Source organism: Notothenia coriiceps, unplaced genomic scaffold (assembly GCF_000735185.1).
Source record: "Notothenia coriiceps isolate Sejong01 unplaced genomic scaffold, NC01 NC01_scaffold00037246, whole genome shotgun sequence".
Lineage (NCBI taxonomy): Eukaryota > Metazoa > Chordata > Actinopteri > Perciformes > Nototheniidae > Notothenia > Notothenia coriiceps.
The window spans coordinates 22,812,982-22,839,912 of record NW_011369947.1 but is presented as its reverse complement, the minus strand read 5'-3'; the positions used below and the strand labels follow the sequence as shown (position 1 = coordinate 22,839,912).

General features: G+C 40.3%; 1 protein-coding gene across 1 annotated transcript in view; it reads right to left on the bottom strand.

The window, feature by feature from the left end:
* col25a1 (collagen type XXV alpha 1 chain) overlaps positions 1–26,931 on the bottom strand; it is an 80,268-nt gene that overhangs the window by 31,629 nt on the left and 21,708 nt on the right. Inside the window, exons 4-12 of the mRNA XM_010795710.1 lie at positions 21,800–21,826; positions 19,793–19,819; positions 14,748–14,807; positions 13,026–13,142; positions 11,227–11,262; positions 5,832–5,858; positions 3,719–3,763; positions 1,541–1,585; positions 928–954 (exon numbers count right to left, since the gene is read on the bottom strand). Of these exons, the coding sequence (XP_010794012.1) occupies positions 928–954; positions 1,541–1,585; positions 3,719–3,763; positions 5,832–5,858; positions 11,227–11,262; positions 13,026–13,142; positions 14,748–14,807; positions 19,793–19,819; positions 21,800–21,826 (411 nt within the window). The remainder of the gene's footprint in view (positions 1–927; positions 955–1,540; positions 1,586–3,718; positions 3,764–5,831; positions 5,859–11,226; positions 11,263–13,025; positions 13,143–14,747; positions 14,808–19,792; positions 19,820–21,799; positions 21,827–26,931) is intronic.

Here is a 26,931-nt window from a genome sequence, read left to right as displayed (position 1 = left end):
GTGTGCCTTGGCAGTCTCCTATTCGCCTGCTGGCTTTTTACTTACAAAACAAAGCAAGAATAACAGTCTGTGTTCCTTTTGAAATACAAAACATATTTTGTATTTTATAGCTACAACATTAGGGAAGGAACTCTACATGATTAAACAGAAAGAAAATAATATATTGTTTATTCTGTCTAATTTTACCTTTCTTCAAACTATGAAATAATGGATATTTTTTCTTATTCATTCCTAAAAAGACTGCCACCAACTCATTTAACCTGTAAGAAGTTTAAGGCATGATGACATGGCTTTGTTTTAACCTGATGAACGTTATCTCACACCAAAGCAATACCCTTTTAGGGTTAGTCAAACATAAATTATTTATGTATCTGCTCCCATATTTAATGGGTACTTCCTTGACCCATGCTAAATTATTCCACCAGGTTAAACCAAAATTGGGTCAGTAGCTTTTCAATAATCCTGCTGGCGGACAGACAAACAAACCGAGACTATAAGAAATAGTGTTAATAGATACATGAAGAGGGCTTGCGTCACTGATTATAGGAAAAACAGACCAACAACTAATAACGAGTGTCTGAAGAGTCATGTCTCCCCATCCCGTTAGTTCACACCTCGTGACGCCGCCCAACAACAGCGAATCAGGGCACCATTAGGATTAGGCAATGGAGAACATAAGGCAGCTTTTCCTCACTGAGGCTATTGTGTGGGTTTTTTGGTCTCCCGGAGTTGGAGAAATTGGGTTCAATTTTGTGACTCACAGATTCAATGACGGCCAAATCACAGAAGGGTGTCACGTCTGAAAACACAAGCTGGAGTTGTGTGGATTAAATGCAGAGCTGCCGCCTTGATGGCTGTTCTAGCCCATGCTGGGATATCAAGACTGATGCTAACAATAATGTTTTCTGATCTGAATTAGCACTTTACCTTTTCACCTCGCTCTCCCATTTCACCCTGTTGGGAAAGAAAGCAGAGTATTAGACACAGAAAAGCTCACAGGGAGTTGGCTTCAGTTTGGGAATTATTGCAGCCACTACAGGTCAGATAATATCTGGGGTTAAATTCAAGTTAGATTATGGAAATCATCTTGTGTTATGGCTGCTTTTCCCCAGACAGACCCTCTAGTAGCAGCCTTTTGAAGTACTTTTTAAACATGCAGAGTCATGACGTAAAATGTTCAATCAAAACAAATTGACAGGCCAGAATGCTACCTAAAATGTAGATGAATTAGAATAATATATGTAACCACCAATAGAAGATTCAATTACACAGATGTTGAGGTAAACGTTCGCATTCTTATAGTAGAGAATATGGAGCATGCAGACATGGAATACAACAGATGAATACAGAGGTATGTTTCTAAAGAAAATGTAAAAAGATCAAAGTATAATGAAGAAATCTTGCAAGAAAAGGGTCAAAAGGTTGAAAAGTGATATAATCCTTGGAGGGAAAGGAAGAAAAATTATGAAACTTAAAATAGAAAATATATCATCCCCATGAATTTACAAAATTAAGAGGGCACAGAGTTTGTGCACCAGACCTTAGCTCCGGGGACTCCGTCCACTCCTGGGATGCCAACATCCCCCTATGGATAGCATACACACAGTGGCTGTTTCAGCAGTGTGAACTCTTTTTTAAGGTTAGCAGATACTCAAAGTGTCACATGTTTGTCGTTATAGAGAGATAACCTCTAACCTGAGCAGAGGTCACTGCACAGGTGTTATACATTTGCAGGGTAGTATAGGATAGATTCTATCTCTATTGCAAGGAAAGGCCTTTCCACATGTTACTGTACTACTGAATAATTTCCATGTAGAAGTCCAAGGAAAGGAGGATAAACAGGCTGATTAAAAGCTTAATTATCTCTGGTTTGGTTCTCAATATGAGCAAGAGAAGAAAGCCAGGTCCTTGTGATGAATGATGTCTGTTCTCACAGCGACTCTGGGTCTGGATCATGGTTCTCTGTGGGTCTTAGTCTGTGTGTTGCCAAAAACAGTAAACCTGTTGACCTTTGGAATCTACAAACCATCATTAGTCTTTTAGAAGAAGCAGGTATGCCTCAACCAACAGAGACCTTTAAGACGATGCCGATACATTTATTTCATTTGATAAAATAATATTCTTTCTCAAATAATGACTATTACATTATATTTTATTATAAATATTATTAGTTTGCATGCTTAGGAGTCATTTGAGTAAAAACATGAGTTATTTAAAAATGCAACAAAATCCACCATTACAGAAAACATTGAAATCCTGGATCTCCCTCCAACTCCTATATTTTCAATGTAATGTAGCTAGGACGTGACATGTATATACATTAAATTAATATACATGGCAATGGGCTTCTCAATACTGGAAAGAACAACTGGGTTAATGGAAGCACTTTTTTCCATTTTCTTTTCCAGTGTATTGTTTCCAAATGCTTTGTTTTGATGACGCATAGTGGGAATACAATTGTGCTACATTATGATCTCAGTACGATGAGTGTCTGTTTAGCTCTACAATGGTGGGGAAGCTCTACAGGAATAATCATCTATCAGCCCACATACTGTAAGGGCTATCATTGCCAAAATGATGATGGAGTCTGATTAAAAACTCCTAAACTGGGGCTGATAAGCTTTGCATTAGCAATCTTCCTATTTGGTGGATATCTGTCAGATCAATACGAGGTCTCCATCACTGCTTTAGACTTCAACCTTCTGCATGAGTGACAGTAACATACCGTAACAGATTCTCTTTTTATATATGCATTGAACAGAGTTTTATTTCATGCTGGCAACCCCCCCCCTTAGCAGAAGTATGGAATTAGGCTTCTCCAGAGTCACTATAGCTGCCATTCTGTTTCCTATTACTGACATGCGTGCCTCTGCGCTCATATCTTTTTAAAAGCATGCTTGAGAAAGATGGCGCCCCTCGAATCAACTCCCAATTTATTCTTGTCACTCATACCGTTTGTTCTGGAATAACTATCCTTTTATACCCATTGTGAAACACCTGCACTGTGTCTTCTTTAATCGGTTTGAGAATGAAACACTGAAGTGAGAGCAGATTCTCAGGCAGCTGCAAATGATACTTTGTGGTAAAAACCCGCAGATGCAGCCTGGGAGAATTCTCTCCAGTAAAAGCGGTTTTAGATTGTCAGTTTGCATGGCAGAACTTTTCTAATATGAAAAGTTCAACACATGGCTAAGAAGACTAATGAAAACTTGAAGTGATTCTTCTGAAGATAAACCCCTTTCAGGTGTGAATGGGAGGAAGCTTTCTGAACTTTTTTATGTGTGGTATTTTCAGAGGGAAGCGTTTCACCAGGCTGAATCTACAGATGTAACTGAAACTTAAGCATTATAAACCTGTGGTAATTTAACAACATCCTTCTGAACATGACATCGTCCTAAGCATTGAAACCTTTTTCCTGCTGTTGCTTTCCTACTGATGCATTCCTTTTGGTTTTTATGAAGTTTCAATTTGCAGAAAGACAATAAAATATATTTGAATCCTCAAAATAACATGATTCCCTTGCAAATCCACTTTAATTAAAAAAAGCCTCTTTTCCCCATAGATTACCATTTTACAACTGAAAGAGATTAAAGGTTTTGTAAATACAGACATTTTGCAGCACCTCCCTTTTCCTTTAAATAAAAAGCAGTCTAAACATCAAGAAGAAGGCTAAATCATTTACTGAATTGTGCATGTTTCTTTATTTGAGTAATCTCACCTTCAGTCCATCAACACCTGGATTTCCAGCAGGCCCGAGAAAACCCTGAGGGGGAAAAAACACAAAGGCTTTTAGGGGTTTCATCACATCCAACCATCACATTGCATTGAACTGAACAATCTAATATACAGATGACAATGTACTTTGTAGTTCCACTTATTAGACATTGTCCATTGGTCTCAACACATTGGAGAAAGTAATATTCTGTTAAAAAATGTTAATAAAATAAAACTATATGGCATTACCAGTGTGTGCTGATCTTACGAGTCAAGCCAGAAGAACTCATATTTTAAGATTTGTTCCGTTATGGAGGATGCAGGCAGAGGAAAACACTAACTCTTATGTAAACAGAAGAGGAAGTGAAAAGAAAAAGCCTATAAAAATATATACTGTTAATCATATGTTTGCATGCAGTCCTCTAACTTACTAACATGAGTTAGACTTTGAGGTTTCAGTTTGAATGAACTCCCACTCTCTTGTGGTTTGCTTATGTTGGCTATTTGTGCTTCTTTTCAGAATAAAAATGACTTATTGTTACCATGGTCACTTTTATAGATGGATCAGAGATGAGTGAAACCATGATACATTAACTTAAAAGGAAATATTTCGTATATATCCAAATATATACCTTGGGTTAAGTTTCTATTATACATATACATTCAAAAACATGGCACTCTTATATATGATCTTACTTTTTGATGAGGGTTTGCTGCTGATCGTGCTTATTTTATTTGTATTCCTTCCTTTTTAATGGTTTAGCCTTTGATATTGTGTTTCTTTAAGAGGTGGATAAGTATGTATAACTCATTTTTGAAAAAGTAGTTACAAGTACTGCATTTAAACTTCAGGAAAAGGTACAAAATTAAAGTTATGTACAACATCCCATTACAGAATGGTATTATATTACAATTATTGCTGCATTACGTCCCATTTAGCATGCACCTGGAAATAAAATGTGCTGTATAAATAAAGTTGTCATGCTTTTTTATCATGTCATGACACCAAATCTATCCTCAAGGTGATGAAACAGTGCCCCCCTCTGCTAACTACACGTATATCTAATGGAGCTGCCTCAGGCCTGGCTTATGAGTCATTAACACGGTGGTGTGTCATCATTGACCCCTCCACACCCCCAATTCCCCCCCCTCCCCCGCTGACGGGAGGCCCTGCCGACAGATGACAGCAGACAGGAAGTGTCTGATTGGGTTACACTGAACAAACACCGGCAGCTACCTGATGGCTGGATAGCATTCACATCTGTTACCCACATCAGCTCCTCTGTTCTCCGTCTCCTGTCTCGTGTTGTCCGAGCTTTAAATCTCCTCTCGTCTGTTTACCTGCCCTGACTGTGGCCCCGCATCACTGATCTCGAAATAAACATATTACACCCAGCATATTTTTCTACATCCTATTTTTGCAACTGTAGCACAGTTCTGATCAAATTCAAAACATCACTTGGCTGCTGGAAAAATTGCACATTGTAGAGGATTTAGAATATTATCACCATCATTCCACCTGATGAATAATCGTGTGTATGAGGCTCACTGGCGGTGAATGTAGGGGATTACTTTGGTCGTTGTTATTGTTTTTTTGAGTTCTCTGTAATTATTTTTTCTCTTTGTACATACAAACAGTACAGAAGAACACTGTCTCATTTGTATGCATATATTTTGCTTTCCATCTCTAAATGACAAACACTGTTTATGCATTGTTGAAACGCTAGAAAAATATTTTTGATGAAAGAATATTATCACCATCAGCATTTAGCTCGGTTCCTCATAAACCTTGCTCATCAGGAAGCAATTCTGTCTGTAACCGGGTAACAACTCCCTTTCACAATGAAGTCCTAGACATATACTGTACACTGAATCTGACTAATCCCAACAAACTAACTTATAAATAGATTGACCTTCTTGTTCATGTAAAAAGTAATGGTGGCAACAACAATTGGAAACAATAAGGGAGGCTTTTTCCCCCTTAAAAAAGCTCATAACGAAAGCTCTTATTCAGTGTGAAATGTCCTCATGCTATCATCCAGTATACGGTAACTAAGTTAGAAAATCCTTTTTCATTTGATTTGAGCGAAACCCTAGAAACTGTTCTCTGGACTTACCTTCTGCCCTGGTGGCCCCTCGGGTCCCTGTGAAGGAGAACAAGACAAAGGAAGAGAGTAAGTGGAAGGGAAACGGAACAAAAAGCTGTCAGAGGAAAATATGATTTCCTCAGCAGAGAGACTGGCAAGGCTTCAGCAGGGATTTCATTTCAGACAGTGAGCTCACACCCTTCAGGGAGAACGGGATCACAATCATTCCCTTGTTGTATTCTCTTTTCATTGAGCTGCACCATAAACCTTAATCTCTCATGAGACCATGAATAACATAACCTTTTATGGTTTTATCCTTTATGCTAATCTCTTACTTTATGTGTTGTGGCGAATGTAAAACTTGTTCCACGTCCAACAGTCCAACACATAGAGGTCCATTATCTAGATGTTGGAAACCTTTTATAGCCAATAAGTTAAACAAGTAAAACAAGGTTCCATGTCTTCAACAGATATTCGTAATGTGATGGATGTGTCTGGGAGGACAGTTTCTGTTTTCAACGTGCTGTTTACCAAAGTGAAACCAAAGGCCATGTTGGACCCTCCTGCACTAGAAGAACTGATTTACGAACTAGAAAGCAACCTGAATGTTAGTTTGCTTCATGTTGGCTTCGCAAGACTCTGCACTATTACTGTAATCGCAGCAGTTCATCAACACCTTCGCGCCTGGCCGTTATGACACCTCGCGTTGGCCAACATGTTCTCACCGTCAGCTCCGGATCGACAGCGAATGGTGTTATTTGGCTCATCAGGCAGACCTCGTACCCCACAAGCTCTCGTCAACGACAGCTCTCCTCGCTTTATTCAAGTTGATGCAGTATAATTGGCAAAACCTATATGATCCCCTGATGAGTGTTTGCGCCTTTATTCCAAAAAAGCCATCAAGGACACACTGAGGTTGAAAAATTTGACTGTCAGTGCACATTTCTGTGAAGAAGAAGTGTAGTTTGGTGGCGGCCAACTTATGCCTTTCGGCCAAATCACCACCGGATGCTTGGCTTAGCTAAAGGTTGCACAATGATGGCCAATTCTCTGAGAATAAACCTGGATCTTTCCATATCTTGTTTGTTTTTTGATCACCAAGTAACTGAAGCACACAATATTCCCATTCTTACATTTCCAAACTGTATAAAACTTGCCTCCCTGCAGCAACAAGTTCTCACATTCACAGAAACGGCTCTCACAGTTGCAGCTCATTTATAATGCATTCCATCTAACAAATACCTCAATGAACAACTTTCATTATCCCAGCCGACCAAGAAGGTTTTTCCTCCGCTTGCCTTTAAAAGCCTTTGTTGGCCGTCCTCAGTAGGGTTTGGTAAACATCTTTATGACCCTCTAGGTATGTGAGAGCATGTGCCACTCTCCTGAGCGCTAATTAGCTTGGCTACATCTGAGAGCACTCAGGAGCTACTGGCAGAACAGGAGACTTTCACAGCGTCAAGGGCTCTTCTGGAAGTCCTTTTGGTCTCAATGTGGGCTCTGTCATGACCAACATGGAGAATAATCCAATCATTTTTTATTAAAAAGGATAATTTTTCTCAACTAAAAGTATTCATGATAGCCAATACTCAGCATATTGCAACTTAGTTGCCTGATTTAACCGTCATAAAAGAAAAACAATCCACAAATGTGCAACCTCGACAGGACGCCTATTGAAGTAGAGCATCGGAGCACAAATACAAAGCACTGAACGTTTTGTGCTTCCATTCATGACTCGGAAATGACAAACAATGAAGCAATTGCCAGGTCAATTCCCACACTCAGTCTGCAGTTGAACCCTCAGCCACTTGAGAAACTTCCATAGTGTGTTTCTAGCTGAGCATCAACAAGGGGAAATACTTTGGCTGTGTTGGAGCTTTGAAAGTGCAGCCAAAAGCTTCACTGTTTAACTTGTAAATTATTTGAAAAAGGCTTGACAACATAATACACCTATTTACATTAAATTAAGGTACTTTAAAACATTTTGACAAGCCTGGCCTTATTGTCTTAAGTTTGACCGATGTAGCTAAAGGTTAGCATAACATAGCGCTCACCACCATCACTGCAGAAGTTGTGTTCTTTATTTAAGCTGTCTACACTGCTTTTCATTTTCTAAGACCGTTCAATGACACAAGCTGTACTTCTACAGCAAAACTGCAGCTGGCAGGAAAATGGTACATTCTGTAATAGACCACCCAATGAAACAGGTGGAGTGTGCGCCTATTTTATCCACCCCTAAAATACTGTTTACTACAGTTTTATGTTAACACATTGCCAAGTAGTATTTCTAGGACTGATGGCTTTAACGACAATCATTTACAATGGATAATCAAACACATGGCACATTTTGTCTTTAAAAAGCTGATTCTGATACATTTCAGACCAAATATATAAGAAATCCACTGTCTTATGGCAACAATAATTACCTAAGTCAATGAATGGAGTAGTATTAGGAATTATTCTATACTTTGGGGTGAGGAGGAGGCCTGGTGATAATGTTTACCAAAACACAAATCGAACACATTAAAGTTGTATGCCGTTTGGTGGCTCAAATAAGGTTTATTGTTGTGTGTCTTCAAGGAGAATGATGACTTATAACTTGTCAGGGACCATGAAAAGTGTTGGCTATTATGGGTTAGGGTTGGTGAATAGCCTCACATTGGAGAAACTGGCAGCAGATAAGCGATATGATGTACAGCTTCTAGGGTAGGGTTGTAAAAAAAGACAAATAATGAAACTTAAAGAAAATACAGATTTTTCCAACCAAAAAAAAGTATTTTTGCCTATTGTTGTCATCATTTGCCAGACATTTGTTTGAGTTCACCGAGCATGTCCGCAGACATTTCCTCACATCTTTGCTCCTCATTTCTGGCTTCACATTCAAAGGAAAATCAGTCAAGGACACCAAAATAATATAGGTATGTCCTTATTATAAAAGGCACATTAAGTAAATCCGATCCCTACATGCATGCCTGGTGATCATTTAAACATATAAAATAACTCACTGGTGCATTGTGGGTAGTTATGCTATGCAGAGAAATTCTGCAGCAACATTTGAATTAACACCAGAAAGCGGAGTTTTTGTTATTCAGTTACAGATGGATCCCCTCATGCACCACTGGTTTTCTATTTAGTCTTTTTGAAGCAAAATCAAGTCCCAAATGAAAACTGTGTGCAAGGCTGCAAGCGCTGAAGACCCCCTAATTTACCCCAGAGAGACCTTATGGCACTGATGGTTTTGAATTGAGTCCCACCTCCCCCCCTCCCTTCTTGTTGCTCCACAAGAGCTTAATCCTTCTAACCAGCACCATATGTCCGGGGAGGCTGCTGGAAAACTCTGGAATCTACTTTTGCCTTTTTTAACAATAGCATCTACATCAAGAGCTCCGTCAAGTGGGCGCTATAGCTCCTAAAGCACGGTAAAAGAAGCAGCAGTATGGACTGTTTGAATTGTGCAGATCCAAAAGTGCCAAACAAAGATGATGCTTTCAAACTGGAATCTAGTTGCCTTTGCACATCTAATACATCTTCAAAGGTGAATCAGATGCTGTGGGCTGGTTTCTGGATCTGTTTTATGATCATTTACAGAAACTGTTCTCTCCAAACCATTATCATATCTTCTTTTTCCACCCTTCATCACGATGATGAAAGATAGAAACAAAAGCTCTGAAACTCCTGTGTGTTTGAGCGGCCATGTCACAACACATCTTCTAACAACCTGTGGGACGTGCTCATCTCACGCTGAATTGGAGGGGGATTGATTACCCAATGATGGCGTTATTCCTTATTTAAAGTACATTAGTGTCAAACTGTGAAATAGAATGCTTTACTTCAAGAATTGCAGTGAGCAGCACTTACTTTTTTGTATTTTAAGCTTTGCACGAGGCTTCGTTTTGAATGAGATTCAACATTAATCTTTTGGAGTAACACTCCAGCTGCTGTCATGAGCGCTTGTATAAGCACTGCAGACTTATGGGAGTGCACCTGGGACCACTGGGAAATGTATTGCAATTTCTACCACCGTGACACCATGCATTTCAAAACAAAGCTGTGCTGCTTACACAGTGATGAGGGATCATGGGTAAAACGTATAATCAAAGCTTAAACACGTCAGCAGCGTAAGAGCAGAGTGTGTTAAGTTAACAATTAGCATGTTCAGCTCTCACTTCTTCTCTAATTAATGCATCTCTCTCAGCACTTTCCATCCTTCATTTCTTTGTAGATTTATTTCCAAACCACTAACTTTAACTTTTTCCACTCCATGGAAAGGGTCAGAGATGGAGTCAGAGATGAAAGCGCTTGATAGCACCTCCTCCGTCAGCTCCACTAACTCTCCCCTGCACTCGTGAAAACTGACATCACCGAGTGTTTACACATGTCACGTTTTCCGTTCATTCTTTCTCTTGAATTGGGCCCGACCTATTGGATGTAGCTTTTATGAGCAAACGTTAATCAACTGCTTTCTTTGCTGAACACCACAAGTGGTATTTAGGCACTGTTAACTGGAACAGCTTGTCCCTACTGTATGACTTTGTGAAAGTAAACAAACATTGTTTAAAGTGTGTAAAATATTTCATTAATTTTTACGATTAAACACCCTGTGAATTTCTTCTAAATTAAATACCTAAGTGGCAGTGATTGCTTTGGTAAAACACAGGATAACACTTAATGAACAATGTTACCAACACCATTTAAATCAATGTTTTCTTTCTCACACATGTATGGTTAGCAAATTAAACGGGGCCAGCGAACAGAAACGATATATAAAAATAAATGTATAGTTGTTGCCCATTTCTCAGTGGAACAAAGGCAGTCATACATCTAAAACATTCTCAAGTCTCTATGTAATACATGAGGCTACCTCCAGCAGGCTGTTTGCTTAGTTTGGCACAATGACTTATATTAGAGGAAAAAAGATGCCTACTTCTCCTCTAAAGCATAACAATTAGAGAAGGTACTATGGCTATCCATTTTGAGGTTCATATTTCTATTTTGTGCCTCTATTTTAACATGATTATAAGCCTTAATGTTTAAAAAGGTCTTTATTTGTCCTCCTCTGTCTGAAACTAGAGCCCAGTCAGCTCTGATCGGTTAACCGCTTAGAGATGTCCCACCCCTTAGCCTATCACGTACAATGTGTTGAAGCGCTAGCCAATAGAAGCACAGGTGTTACGTTGTTATGTTGCAATGTTACAGAAGTCATCAAAGGAGTCCAATGGGGGCGTTTTGGGCAGGGGAGGAGTGTGTGGGAGAGAAACTCCCTCATGTTGGAACTTAGGGTTTTTAGCCTCTGCAGACCATTATCATGCACAAAAACCTATACAACATACAGGAAGGTAAAACCCCGAAAAGCACAATATTGGCTTTTTAAGATTATATATCATAATCGGGAAAAACAACAAAGAAAGACAAAGGTTGTACTTACGATAATTCCTATTTCTCCAGGCGTCCCTGGATCTCCCTGTGAATACAAACAGCCAGTTAATGGAAGAGCAGACGGCCAAGTCTTCCTTAAAAAGTTGAGAACACGCATGGAGTTTTAAAATGATCGTAAACAGTATTGCGAGCATTCTGGTGAATTCATAATGGTGTTTCAGTGTTTTAACAGCAGCTGTGGTGCCAGGCTGCAGAGCTCAGCGTGGTGCTGCTCTTATACCAGGGTTGGCTGTGAGCCTTTCATCACACTGCGGCACCTGCACGCTTCACTGTCTCTGGCCAACCACCCTGAATGTAGTCTCTGCTTTCGCTTCAGGCCTGGCTGGATGTTCCTGCAGCTCTCGGGGTAGAAGAGGGACATAAGCTGTGGCCATATTTCTACGCCAAATCCTTGAACACAACTCAATTTCTGTCTCTTTGTGACAGTAACAGGGCAATTCCTGCCACCCTCCCTATGTGGGATTCATAGAAGGAGAAATACATCATGGGAGGAATAAAAGCAACCCAACATGAAAAGTTTAATTTCTTGGACAAAGACAACATCTATTACACTGGAAGACTGCAAACAATAATCATCATAAAACAACAACTTGGAAAGCAGCAGATAAACAACACTTAATACTTTTGCACTCCCACACTGAAATGTGCCAAGACAATAAAGATCAGCTGGAGCCTCGGAAGGTTTTATGGCTGAACATAAATGACAGGCCTTCTCTGTTTATCCTTTCTCTCACAGGCAGAGTTCACATAAATTAATCTGATGTCAGTGACAAGCTTAAAGACATGGAAAATGTTACGATATAATGAAAAACAACAAAGAAAGCGTAAATCTATAGTGAGGCGTTCTCTTGGGAGCATGTTCATGTTCAGCTCAAGACATTAAGGCAATTTAGTGTAGTTTGTCTTGTCTTTGTTAGAAAAGTTTTCACAGAGATAAACCCTCCCGGCACTGGGTCAGAGTCAAACTAAATATGACAACATTAAGAGCTAAACTAGTTTTTCTGTTCAGTTTAACCTTCATCCTAGTTGTGGTTCATTCCAATGTTTCATGACTTTGTCAATCAACTTGTTCCCAATGACATCGTCCTGTTTTTAATTTCACTATGGCTTTTTAAAAATACCAATGTAACATTGGTGCGGTTATTTATATCAGTGAATTCAACGCCTTTTAGACTTATTAAGTGTCTGCGGGAAACCAAAAATGTTTTGCTATAATGCCTGTTTCTTACAGTACTTCATTCATTCGGTAGTTTTTGTATGTTAAATATGGAGCCTGTCCTCTTCCAGAAAACAACATAAAAGGTTGTTTGTTCAAGCAGCCTATTACGACCCATAGTCACGTTTTAAAGTTTTCGATCTCTGTCTCGGTCTGCCTTTTTTCAATGGAAAATCTGAAATTGTAGGATAGTTTGGCCATTATAATGCTTTTTGATTACATTTCTGGCAAGGAGTGTATATTTTATTTTCAGAATCTACGTCTGTTGGATGTGTAGGATCTTTAGTTTGATAGATATTACGAAGATTATTTCAAGTCTCGGAGTATAAATAGAACTTTATTCTCCCGATTGATTCAGCGATATATGTAATACTCAACAAATAAAAAAACACCAGTTTGTCATTGTTAAAACCCTCTCGCAGGATTATCTCCGCAACGGATAGCTCATCTTATAGCTCAGCGCAACATTTAAGTATGCCCTTTGATACAGTAAGGACAATAATAACTGCATTAACTGTTGGCGGACTTGTTGTAAATATGCTGTTAGACGTCAGTTGAAAATGAATACTCACTGCTAGACCAGGTACACCTCTGGGTCCGTCTTTCCCCGTGTCCCCTGGAGGCCCCCTTGGCCCCGGAGGACCCGGTGGCCCCGGAGGCCCCGGTGGTCCAGCTTGCCCCTGATCTCCCTGTGTGGCAAAGCACATTTAAACATCAGAACTATGTGATATTAATGAAGCCGCTGAGAGTGCAGCCTCTGCTGTTAAATGATGATGAAGAGAAAGTGGTGGAATTAACTTGTGGGTGGCTATGGACTGCCTCCATTCATTACATGGAGGACATTTTGCTAAAACTAGCAGGCAAGATGGAGATGAAATGTATCAGATTTATAGCTGAAACAGTAATCCCCTAAAAAGCATGCATTTCTAAATGGACTTAATGAGTTTAATAGGGGCTGTGCATAAGACAAAACGTAAGTCAGATTCGTAGATCAATAATACAAATACACAGAGAATGTGTGGTCCATTTTTATAGTGGATTATAAGAAACTCTAAGAAAATATCTAACTTACAGGGAGTGTGTTTTAAGTAGAGCCAGGGCAGTAATTCATGCAACATTAATACTCCCTTATTTCTAGAAAGAAAATGTCCATATTTCCCTTTAACAATAACAGAAGGAGTCTCAGAGTAGAGTTATGACAGGTCCGTCTGAATGGTTCGCATGCAAACTGCAGGACGCCAAGAGAGAAGTGATTATCGGTGAGACCTGGTACGACAGACAGCAGAGTGAGGACACAGCCACTACCTTAATGAGACGCCGCTTTATGAGCTGCTGGTCAGCGGAAAGAAAGCCATGATTGATCTTAGGGAAGACCATCTGAGCAGGTGTGTGAGGTCAAGAGGTCGAAGGTCAGAGATGAGAGAAGGTTGAAGGAGGATGAGGTCCCAGAAGAAGAAGGAGGAGGAGGAGGAAGGCAAATGCAAAAAGAAACAGATTTGTTAGAAAGGCCAGTGTTCGTGAACCCTGGTCCAGCGCACTAACAGACGGGGGAGAAATCCACAATTTCCAGCACAGAGGTGGTTTGCCAAGGAAGTCTGTTGTTTTTGTACCCATAATTACCACCTCAGGGGTGCGAGGGCGCCACAGCGGGCTCGCACTCCCCGGAACAATGGGAATTTCTCCTCCTCTGTGAAAGCGCTGTCATCATCTTCATTGCGCCTGATGCTCAGTCAGATCCTTCAGCTTCACACACTGAAACCAGTTGAGGTTCATTTCTAACCTTGTTCCTTTCAATGCTTGCATTATTCTGCTCGTGTCCATTGGTATTAAGTGGCTTCATCCAGTGCTGAAACAAACCCCCGAATCCTGAAGGGCACATTGGTTGGGTTGGGAGGATTTGTGGTGAACCATGGGCATGAGCTTTAGAAAAACATTTGCCACTTTGGTTCATTATCGAGTATTCCTATTGGAGTTCTTTCCACTTATTTTAGCATCAATGGACACGAGCCAGACCATGTCTTCTTGTTCCAGTCAGTATTACTGGGTTGTTAAAGGCCACCTTTGCTTTCAACGGGGAACCTGGCATGTAGCGTGGAACCGAGTTGAAAACTGGTAGCGGCAGTGGGGGGGGGGGGAAAAAGCTAACGATTGATTGGCTGTGATTAATTAGATGGGTTTTTTCTGTCCATCATCGGGGCTTAGGGGAAAAAGCAGCTGACAGTGATTCATTTACTCCCAGTGTGTGCTGCCGAGGGGTCGGACTGAGCAGCTGGGCGGCACCAACACCGACAAACCTTGACAGTCAGGATCTGATTGCTGTGCAAAGCAGCCAGCGTGGGGAGACCAGGCAACCCCTACAGGGACAAACAGCACAACAGGGCACAACACACGACATCAAACACAACGACCAAAAAAGGAGGGAAAAAAACAAGCATCATACTTAAATATTCTTACAAATAGCTGTTTAAATAGCTGTAACATGCAAGGGTTTTTCTTGAAACTAGTTCAAATGTAACTGTTTATTACATTTGAGAACATTTTTGTTTTAAGCATTCCTTATTTCAACTTCACTCTCCACAACGACAAAGCATGCACAATGGCACTGGGGTCTTCATCTGCATAGAACATGCCACAATGTCATCGTTAAATGACCACTTCCTGTTGTTTTCTATCAAAAATACAGACAGAACATTTGTAAAGATGATTATCATAGACTGCTGGTAAATTTAGGCGCTCTATTGTTCGTAGAGCTTTCAAGGAACATCAAGGGTTTGGGATGTTCACTGGGAATTCAATCAATGGTTTCCAATTTCCTCTTCAACATGACAGATGTGATCCACTCGTGAAAACTGAATAAAAAGAAGAAAAGCATCGGGACTTCTCCTCGTTAAGAGGGGTTTATAGCTGGATTTTAACTTAATCTGAATCCAGAAACATTGACATACTGTCAGATAAACATGCTTGAGGATGTTTCATTATCATTTTCCAATGTTTTTGCCTATAAAGATTTTTATTTCGTTGCAGTTTATTGCATGCCGGTCAAAGGCGGCCTTTGATAGTGACAAGTCCTTGACAGACATTTCCAGTAAAATGTCCTCTGAACCATGAATTGAACATTTGCAAAATCCCCCCGAAGAATGCTTGTCCAGTCGTAGCTTAGCGAAAATGATTTAGCAGGGCAGGGCCAGTTTTCTCAAAAAGCCAAGATCCTGTGTGGCTGTATTAAGAGTGATTTTAAGAGATCAAAGGGTTTGTTTTTTGTATCCGTTTTAAAACTTTAAAAGTACTTAAAATGTCAAGCAGTAAATGTGTATCAACAAAAAGCAAGACAAGTCTAGCAACTTAGCAAACGGTTAAAATGTAGCGGTTTTGAGCTTTAATGCTAAGTATAAATAAGAACATGTGAGGATTGCAGCACATTGATTGTACACTGATTGCATTTTCTCTTGTTTATCTTCACGCTGCAGGTTTAGCTTCACAGCAATACCCAACCTGACTGAAAGTATTTCTTAAAGGCTGGCACTCTAGCTTAAACATGCCCTGTAAGAGATCAATCTCCCTCCGCATTCGAGCTTAAGATAAAAATCTGGTCTATCCAAACATGGCTTAGGTGCCATCCCTCTGGTTTTCCAAAGATAATTCAAAAAGCATGGCTCATTAAGAATATGGCTTTTAAGACAGGCTGATTTAATTCAGCAGAACAGAGCCATACTCTGACTTATACTGCAGACAATAGCCATGCTCTGTGCAAAATGGGATTGAAGCGCACATATTTCAAAAGTTATTTACAACCTCAAACATCTTGAGGACAAAGAAGGAAAACAACAACTGGATTATGGTCAGAGACTATAGAAAAAGTCCAGGCATGATAATGTAGTGTGGCGCATGCAGGCTGGCACTTGTGACAGTTTTCTGGGTTTTGTCCTTTTCTAATTATTTTGATGCATGAGCTTTGAAAGACTCTGGAGAGATGTCGACAGCATGTTGACGAACTCACTCGCCAATGTGTGTTTGAAATCATTATCTGGCCTAAATAGTTTGACCTTTCTCTAAAGAGAGAATGGGGAAAAGCTTGCCTATGGGTCAGTTCTCACCCTACGTTGCCACTGCATTGACGTCCATGTGTGAGTATGATAATGACATGGCGGTTGACAGAGAATCCTAACCATTCACAGATCGCTTTGTTTTGCTTTTCTCCTCCAGAACGGATGCTGGTTATTTGGGGAACTTCTACATATTAGCCTGCAGCAATATGACTGCAATTGTAGTAAACAAAAAGCTGTATATGAAGACAATCAGCAACAGCCGTCAAAGGACACTGGCCAGAACCATCATCTCCGCGACCACACCAAACACACAAAACATCCCGAGCAATTTCAGGCTGAGGCATTCTCTGAATATCTATATGTGGAGTGGATTACCAGTCCTGTGCACAGATGGCTTTAATACGTTTAAGAAGGAATAATGCATTCATCTGAAGCCTCAGATTTGGCATCAATGTGATACATTGCATTTGGTGAAGTGAAATTAATGTTAAGGCTTCTTATTTCAAGTACAAACGGTCTACTGCATAACACTTCTGATTCACGACTGGAGGGTAAAATCCTGGAAATTACATAATCACAGTTTACTTTGGAAGAACAGTGCAAATTGGTCAAATCCCACAATGTGAGAAGTAAAGTCCAGGACAAACTGGGGAAGATTTCTATTTAAATCTCAGGAATGTTTCCTCTAGCTGACCCAGGAACCTCTGTGTGATATATTCAAGTGGTTTCCTTTGCACGATACTCCTGATATCATGAAATCAACAAAAATGAATCTCCTCAGGCCTCAAGCCAATTGACTCATCTAAGGCTCCAAAAAAGAGCAAAGAATGGCACTTTTTCAATGGAAAAGCCATCTTTGCTTTACCATGAGATCGACATATGATTAATCCAATTATCTTCTAACAGATCCTGCCCTTTCCTCAACAGCTTCTGTGTAAAACACCATCTGGCCCGTCAGGTTATGTAGCTTGTGCCATCCCTCAAAAAGACCACACACACCTCTCATGGTGACGCACCGAGACAGTAACGCCTGTTAATTATACCCCAGCAGTGGAGCTCCAATGGTGGCCACACATTTGTTGGTCAAAAATGGTCAATTTGTTATTTGTTGTTTGGGTAACCCTTGTCGTTTGGACGTGGCCTTTGACCTCCAGAGTCGACAAATGGGTGACCCTGACATGTGCGGAACAGGCAGAGGAAGTGTGTGGCCATGTGGAAACTCTCAAACTGTCTTGAGTAGACCCTAGAGACAATTAACATAGTGTATGCAAATAGTCCAAGCTTTAAATGACTCTAAATCTAAGTCGGATTAGATTTGATGATCATTTCTTAGTAGAATTTTGGATCCTGTAGTATTTTTGACTTTTCATTTGAAATATCCAGAATATTTTATATTGTTTTGTTAATATTTTGTATATTGATATCATATTTTGCATTTTACTTTTAATTGTCAATTATATTTTCCACTTTCTTAAGTATTTTAAGTATTGTATTTGAATGTCAGAACACACTTCTGCTTCTGTGACGTAAAATAATTTCCCAAATTGGGATCAATAAAGTATCTATCTATCTATCTATCTATCTATCTATGACTGTGGTGTGTAGAGAACATATTCCTAACATGCTCTGTTGTTTAAATAAACCTCCATATGGGTTCCATATCATCTCATTTCCAGACTGAAAGAGCTAAGGTCAGACAGTCCTGGTATTCCACTTATTCATGAATGAAATTGTTCTAATACTGTTCCACTACATTTACCTGCTAATCTAATGTGCAAAGTCAATATGCTATTCTGCGGAGGTAATATCATTTGCCAGTGACCTAGACTGCTTTCATGCGCCTGTAGTCCTTCAAATGTGACGCTGCGTTCATTTGTACCTGTTACGGGACAATTTTGCTGTAATTGGAAGTTAATGAAATGATTTCTCGAAGTGGACAGTTTATTTATCTACTCTACAAAACAAATACCGGCTTGCTGTGGGCCTGTTCCAATCCTGTCAGCCACACTGCTGTGTCTAAATCGTAAATCATTTCACTGATAGAGACAGATGACTCCATTTCCCAGGTTAAAAGGGTACAAATTATGAGCAAAACCCCAAAATTCTATCCAACCAGAAATAGTTGACTGTGGTCAATCCAACCAGAGAGCAAAGATATTTCCTCTCTGCCTGTTTGCAGTGGATCCACATTTACTACTATCTCACTTTGTATATTATTACTAAAGGATATCACAGTGCTGGAAATGTATTTATAGATTGTAAAAGTGTGAAACCACTCAGAGATCCACAAACTCTGTGAACTTGGCTGTCATTTGAGGAGGATGTGTAACATAAGATGTGTCACTTTGAGACCACTAACCAAATTTCGCAGGGAAGGTCGTTTGTATTGACTTCCAAATCATAAGAAATGCAAGCAGCACTGGCCTGGAGGAGAACTGACAAAGTTAATTGGCAAACTGCTAACGTCTGGTTGGGCGCCAATAGAGAATTGGGATCAGATCCGCCTGGGAGATGGCTGGTATTCTGGTGACAAGACAAACCTCTGTGTTGTTGTGTTCCCTGTCCTGCAAACTCCACATGCTCTCTGCCCTCATGGAAATCAATTATGGCTTTAAAGTGATTTTTGACTGCATACGATCTCCTCCTTAAGACGGCAGATATAGGGGGAAGTGAAAAGTGTGTATATGTATGCGCACATGTGACCCCACTTAATGCAATCTACTTTAAACAAACCTGTGCAGTCATAGTATACTTTTCTGAGAGGGCTCATTTTTTAACCGTTATTCGAGAAGAAATTAGGGCTAGTTGGAGATAGAGCAATTCATTTCAGAGTCTGTCAAGCACGGAAAGGCACTCACATCATCATCATTTAGATGCTGCACTTTCATAGAAATGTCAAACTACAGAGCTGGAAATGATTAAAGGTCTGAATACGCCATGTCACGTTGGGGATTGAAGTGAATCACCAGTAATTATAGAGACAGAGCTAGTTTGGCTTTTGATTATAACTGAGATTGAGCAGATATCTTCTGCTGATGGGCAAACGCTCGTGCTCATATTGAAGAGGTAAAGAAAAGGTCTCAAGAAGCATATCACCCCCTCGCACGTTTGCCTGCCAATTCTTGATGTGGAAATAAGCAGTGCTGAAATGCTTGTTGTCTTTGGCCAGATGGGAAGAACACTATCCCGGGAATGTCATGCATCTCAAACCTTTTTGCCCACAATACTGCCGGGGGAGACACACACATGCAGTCACATCAGCTAATCACAAGAAGTCAGAGTAAACCACATACCCGTGGTCCCTGGTCGCCTTGATCCCCCTGCAGAAGGCAAAAAAAAGAATATATCTTTAAATGAGGACAAATACTGAACAGAAACAAGCACAACGCAAGTCATAAGCGGAGACTCGCACCGAACTCACGGAGGCGTTATTCAGAACACATTGATAAAGAAAAATAATACAGGAACCCAACTTGTGGTTGAGAGTAAAATCACTTATGATAACATGGACTGACATGAATTGGGTATGAGGGAGAGAGAAAGAAAGACGGCGGCGGTGTGAGGTTTGGTGGGTTTGAGGTGGGTGGGGGGGGTTACGGGGGCTGAGTGTGGGCGAGCTGCATTGCCAGGCCAGATTTTATGCCCCAGAGATTGTTGGCTTTCTGCCGTCTTTGGGGGGGGATCTCTGTGGACGGAGCACATTTCTAAAAAGGAGAAAAAACACTCGGTTTCGTTTCAACCTGCATGGCGCACACTGTGGCTTCATCACATTAAAGTAAAACCGAACCAAGAGTACACTTTTGTTTGAAACAACTGAAGGAAGACCAAATGTTGGACACTGAATTATAACCGCAATCTGTCAAGAATCGGATATCTGAACACCCTTAAGTCATCTCATCAGACGCACTTCGCTCTCCTGTAGACCACAGCAGTAAAACGAGCTGCGCGACTTATCACACCTGGGAATTTTGTCAAACAAACTTCAATGGAAAGCCTGAGTAATTTCAAATAAAAAAAAACAGCTCTCATTTTTTGTGGGGCAGTCGTTCCAAAAGCAGATTTAACGGGGAAACAGTTGTGAATGGCCACAATGATGCACGCTGTATTCGCGTTGGGTGGGAGGAACCCACACAGTTGTTTTTCATTTCATGAAACTGCAGATGAATTGGTTCACATGAGAGACATGAACATGCATCTCATCAGCAACACTGGGGTGTTCACATGTCATAACGATTCTCAACGATTATCTAAATACGGCTTCTTTTTTATGCTTTGAGGGGAACCAAATAAGAGATTACACTGTTGATTAATTACTTTGGTCAGAGACAGCAACCAACGTCATTCCACACCCCGCGTAACCAGAACATCTGTTACCAGAAGAGTGTGACTTGATGCACATGACAAGTGTTTCTCTGTGTTCAACTTTAGCTCTGGTTAGCACTCTCACGCTATTTCATTTTATGTTTTGCATTTTATGGCATAATAATCCTTTAAGTATAGTGGGTTGCTGTCCAAGTTGATGCTCACTTCATCCAAAATCTGAATAAATATTTAATGTTTGCCCTGTAAAACAGAACAGATTTTCCCCAGTAGCATTTTAAACTGTAAGTGTGCGCTTTAAGCCACTTCCAGAACGAGTGAATAGAGGGGCTTTGCTTTGAATCAAGGGATGTCGTTATGTTAGTGTTTCAAAGCAAAGCCACGTGCACCCATTTGTCCCAAAGTCCTGCACACTCATAAAGAGACAGTGTGGAGACTTTTCGCTGCTGTTTTATGGAGGGATGCTCAGCGAGGCATTTAAGGGCTCCAGCTTGAGATCTGGCTTTCAGTTTCAGTGTTGTAGATGTCTGAAGGACCGGAGAATTTAAATATTCAGGATGGCTTTAATGTGGGAATTGTTGCAGCAAATGCAAAAGGATAATAATGAACAAATTAACAGTGAAAATGCACAAACATCAGGCTTCATATTTCTTACAGAGATAGTTTGAAACATTCTGACATATTCAATTTCTTGCTGATACTTATACAGTAGGGGAACATTGATGTTTGTAGAACTAAACAGTGGCTAGTGAGATTGTGTTACATGTGGACACAACAACGCTAGCTGTTCCCCTCTGCTTCCGGTCTTTGTGCTAAGCTAAGCTAATTAGCTATTGTCTTCAGCTTATAAACATGGACATGAACCTTCAGCAAGAAAGCAAATACTACTTCCAACAATTGCTTTTAGCAGTGGAATAAAATATCTGATTTTATCAACATTTACACAATTGAAAAATACAACTAAATATAAAATGACTCACCTTTTCACCCTTGGGACCTGGAGTGCCCTATAAAGAGAAAATAAAGAATTGTTTAAACACATGGAAATTATACACTATGGTCCACGTTAGTCATTTGTAATCGTTCTGAAGTATAATACAATACAACTGTAAAACCAGGGCGACCAATTGTGTTAGCCGATAAACAAACAGAGCTGCTCAACAAAGCTTGAACATCATGAACTTAGAGGGAAAGGTGAAATCAAAAGATTAACAAATGTAATTTTTGATTAAACTAACATTGTGCACTTTTTGACATCGGTTTCAGAATTTGATTTGAAGGCCCTGTCACAGTTTGGGAACCGGTACCTTATATAGTCGGCAGGGGTTATACAAACATACAATTAAAACCAAAAACAGGCCCAAATCAAGTCCATGTTTACGCTGAAGATCAAATCCAGCAACTCCAACCAAGTGTTGGCCAGCATATTGTAAAAATGTGCCCTGAACAAGAGGAACACTTCTTTGTTTTTTCTTTTAAAAGAACAGCAGTTTTTGTAAGGCAGTTTCTGCATCCAACTTCTGTCAGTCAGCAAGCAGGGGATCCTGGGTGGGCTCCGTGAAAGAGTGGAGTACAGGATTCGACAATGAGGTGTGCATCCTTAAGCTGCAGCCTACTGAGCTTGTGCTAAAAAATACTTTTTTTTAACATGGATGAAGCCCAGTATGCTGGACTCCTTTCTTCCTCTGGGGTCGCACTTTTTGAAAAGCTGGCTCTGGAAATCAGTATTAGATCAGAGTGACTGACTGACCAGCCACTTGGCAACAAACTGACAGACTGCTGTGCCATGTATGCTGATGTTCATTTTCACATGAGAAGCTTTCTGTCAAATATATTTAGTAAGATCAAAAATCGAGGAAAGATCTGAATCTTCTGCAATCACATCCAAAGCCTGGGGAAGTGTGCATTTCTTTATTTGTCACTCCCAGATAATGCCAGGTACTATTTGGCCTCGGGTAAAAAAAACAAGTTGTTCATCCGTGACTGTGGTGAATGATCTGCAGTGGTAACTTCTCCAGACTGAAACTGCCCAAACTTTACTTTTCCAAAATACCAGACATGCAAAAAAGCGTGCTGACACAAAGTCATGGTGTGATGACATTAGTATACGTTTATTCCAAAGAGACAGCCTCGTGTGACCCTAAACATTAAGCTGGCAGACAGACAGGCTTCACTGCACTCGCTTCAATGTCAAGAGGCAGTCCAGCTGTTTTCCTCAACCAATTTCTACCACAGTGCTCCAGTTAGAAGAGTAATAAGCTGCACAGTGCATTTGGACCTTATTCTTAATGCAGAGTTACTATTAGTAGCTTTTTGTTTATGTTTAGCGGTGCATGTATTACCAAATGGATCTGCACTAGGCACATCCTGCCTTAATTCTGAGGCTATGAACCTGTACAGCAAGCTTGTGCAATGCAATGTCACAATAACTGTCAAATGTAGGGAAACTGTGTACACATCAACAATAGGCTGATGACACACACACACACACACACACACACACACACACACACACACACACACACACACACACACACAGAGGAGGTGGTCTTGCTGCTTACTTGTCTGCCCATATAAAGAGCCACAACACACTTGTAAACATAAAATGCACCATTATGAAAACAATGTTTCCGATTGTGGTTCCCTGGGGGGGGATAATAGAGGCAACATATTGGAATAAAATGCCACTTTTACTTTTACAATGTTGTAGATGTATTCCAGAGAGGCTTAATAAGTTTCCAGCATTTTCCTGAAAAATGCAGCAAAACAAAATCAGTGCCTGCTTTTTGTTGTGTAGGAAAATTGCCTGTGGACAATAGAAGGCTATTGACAAGCTGTTACTGCAAACATATGAATGGCTGCAACAAAGAAATTCATAAATAAACCCACTGCAGCGTTGTGCACAAGCCAGCTTCACACATTTTATCTGGCATGGAGGAATACAAATAGCTGGCACACCAAATGACTGAGCCAAATGACTGGGCACCAGAAGTTTGTGGGAAAAATTAAAGCTCTGCTTGACATGATTGAGCATTTAAATAAATCCAGATTGTTAGATGATTAGTAAAGCCACAGTTAAACTTGATACAATCCATGTGCATATAAAGCATGTCTATATTTGTAATGAGGATGTAAATGTATTCAAGGTGGTCACAGATCAAAAGAGCCTTTTTTTATCTGGGATATCTGTATTTATCAGTTTTTGATGGACCCCATAATTTCAGATAAAGTTGTATTTTAAACCTTAACTCTAACCCTACTTATAAATAAAAAGGCCAAATGTAAATATATTAATATTAGCTGACTACAAATATTATTTTTTTCAGGGTTAGGCCTCCCCAGTTTGGAGGGCTCCAAACTGTTTGAGCGGAGGCTTAAAAAATATGACATTAGCCACAATAAGATAGCCAGGTAAATATTTTGTTGAGTGTCTGCGATAATTACAAACAAAATCAATTATTCTTCACTGAGTAACTGCAGACAGTAATCAGAGGTATGCTAACAGACATTTATCTTTATAGATGGGAGGGNGGGGGGGGGGGGGGCACATACAGAAAAGGGCAGTGGGTCAAATTTGAGGACTACATTCAGACATGTAAGTTTCATTAAACTAGTGATATGCATTATAAATAGTTTATTTCTCTTTTGATAATCATAAATGAGTGATTTAAATACAAAGGCTACAATCAGAAGTGTTTGTCTATTTATACTACAGGGAAGGAGTAGTGCTTTTAACACAACTAACTATGTCTTGCAAAAAAACGTCATTTATCTGTTCCATCTGCTCGTAAAGCATGTGGAAGTGATTTGGCAACACAGTCTGCACCTGCTCATTATACGGCCCATCATTTGCACATCACTTGGACGGACAGCACCCACCGGAGCCTTTCAAAAAGCTTTAAGCGAGTACAGTGAGTGTCTTTTATGGAGACTATTAGCTCTCCTGCAAAGACTATTTCAGAAGCAGCACACTGTGCTACAGTAAATCTGCGGCGGGTGTCTTTTTGTTGAGCATTCTGTGCAGTTTTTGTGGTTTGCGGCTGCCTTAAGGAAGGTTTCTCATCAGCACCTGTGTGTTTTTCACATCTGCTTCTGCTCTGGCTCTTTTTCAAAAGCAGCCCTCCAGCATCAGGTGCTTCTGTTTGATCAAACCTGCTCACTGTGCATTACTTTGTTGAACACCTATCGTACCTGCAACACGTTTACAATTAGATTACTCTGGATTCTTGAATTCTTGGCTCCTCCTTCGCGTCAAAAGGAGCCAGTTGAGGTGGTTCGGGCACCTAGTAAGGATGCCACCTGGGCGCCTCCCTAGGGAGGTGTTCCAGGCACGTCCAGCTGGGAAGAGACCGAGGGGTAGACCTAGGACCAGGTGGAGGGATTATATCTCTTCGCTGGCCTGGGAGCGCCCAGTCAGAGCTGGTTGATGTGGCCAGGGAAAGGAACGTTTGGGGCTCTCTGCTGGAACTGCTACCCCCGCGACCCGACCACGGATAAGCGGGAGAAGATGGATGGATTCTTGAAAGGCCATTTTCACATCTCAAAACTACCCTTACCAATATGGTTAGATGAGTTAGGTTTCCTGGTATGCTTTTCTGCACGATTTACGAACAACTAGTAGCTTGAATGACATGTAAATTGGTTGAAGGAAGATACCTAATCTTAATTATAGTGGCTGTTTTTTCCAATTACATCGTTCTTAGGCCACTTGCAACGCAAATTTGAGTTCTGACTCACGTTCCAAAGCAATCAATCACCTTTAATTTTAAGACCCAATTCAATCAAAGCAGGTAAGTCTTGAGGGTTTATTCAAATAAATCACAGCTTCTTCTCTCCCTCTTGGCGGTCCACTACCGACCCAAAGACACTATAAAACTGAGTGGTATTGACCTTTTCGTGTTATGCTCAGCAAACAAGCCAATATTTTAGTCTTTCAACATATTTCTATAGGAGCCAAGATCTGTGCTATAAACATGTGTGCATTTTGGATTCGATTACACTTTTACTGTAAGGGTGGGACCAATTATTTCTCAGAAAACCTCTTTAATTTAATTTTAAGTGCCCGTAATTGTCTCGAAAAATACCAAATGCGTCTGTCAAAAGAGTTATGATGAACAGAATGCAGTTGCCCCAAAGCAGAAGCCCTGTATCCACTTATTGAAAATGACACATATCGCATTGATGGTAAGCCTCACATCTTCTGCTGCTTAACGCTGGGCAAACTCATGTCAAACTCCATGAGAAGATTTGTACCAGAACATCCTGCGTGCATGATATTGTCGAGTTTATGGTGGACCACTGGATCAGGATTAAGCTTTTTTTCTATCCTGATACATGACTAGCTTCTCGTTCTCAGCCAAACCATGACCGCTATCTCCTGCAATGGCCTGAATGAGCTGTTGGTATGAGAAAAAAAAGGCGGAACCCCCTGCCACCTTTAAAACAGAAGGGGGGAGAAATATGGAAAGGACTACAGGGAAATATAAAAAGGAAAACGGAATTGGCGCCAAACCCGCAAGCAGCATGGACATTCAGATCTGACAATGTCAGTTACTTCACTTCATATTAGACGAAGTGAATGATGCTCAATAAAATGATCCTGGCACATTTCACATGTGGCCGATAATCAAGATGTGAAAATATTGCACAATTATATTTTCCTATCCTTTGTTAGCTAGTCTTTCATTATGAATTGAGAACAAAATGTATCTTTATGTTACCGTCATTTAACCTGTGCCAAACAAATATTTACGGAAGATGACTCTGCTGCTTTTCATAAGACCAATAATGGAAAACAGATTTAAGTATTGTAATGTAACTTGGAGGCGTGTGGTGCAGTGGGTTGTGCGTTGATGTTGGGACCAAGGGGTCACAGGTTCAAACCCCACTGCAGTCAGCATGTGGTTGTGTCCCTGAGACACTTCACCCCAAATTACTCCTGTGGGGATTGTCCACAGTATTGAGTATGTAAGTCGCTTTGGATAAAAGCGTCAAACAAGTGACATGTAATGTAATGCAAAGATTTATGTAAATAAATATCTATTTTGACCATTCTTTTAGATCCTTGAGAATCTCGTGAAAGCTATAGATGACCCTGAATGCTGCAAAGTGT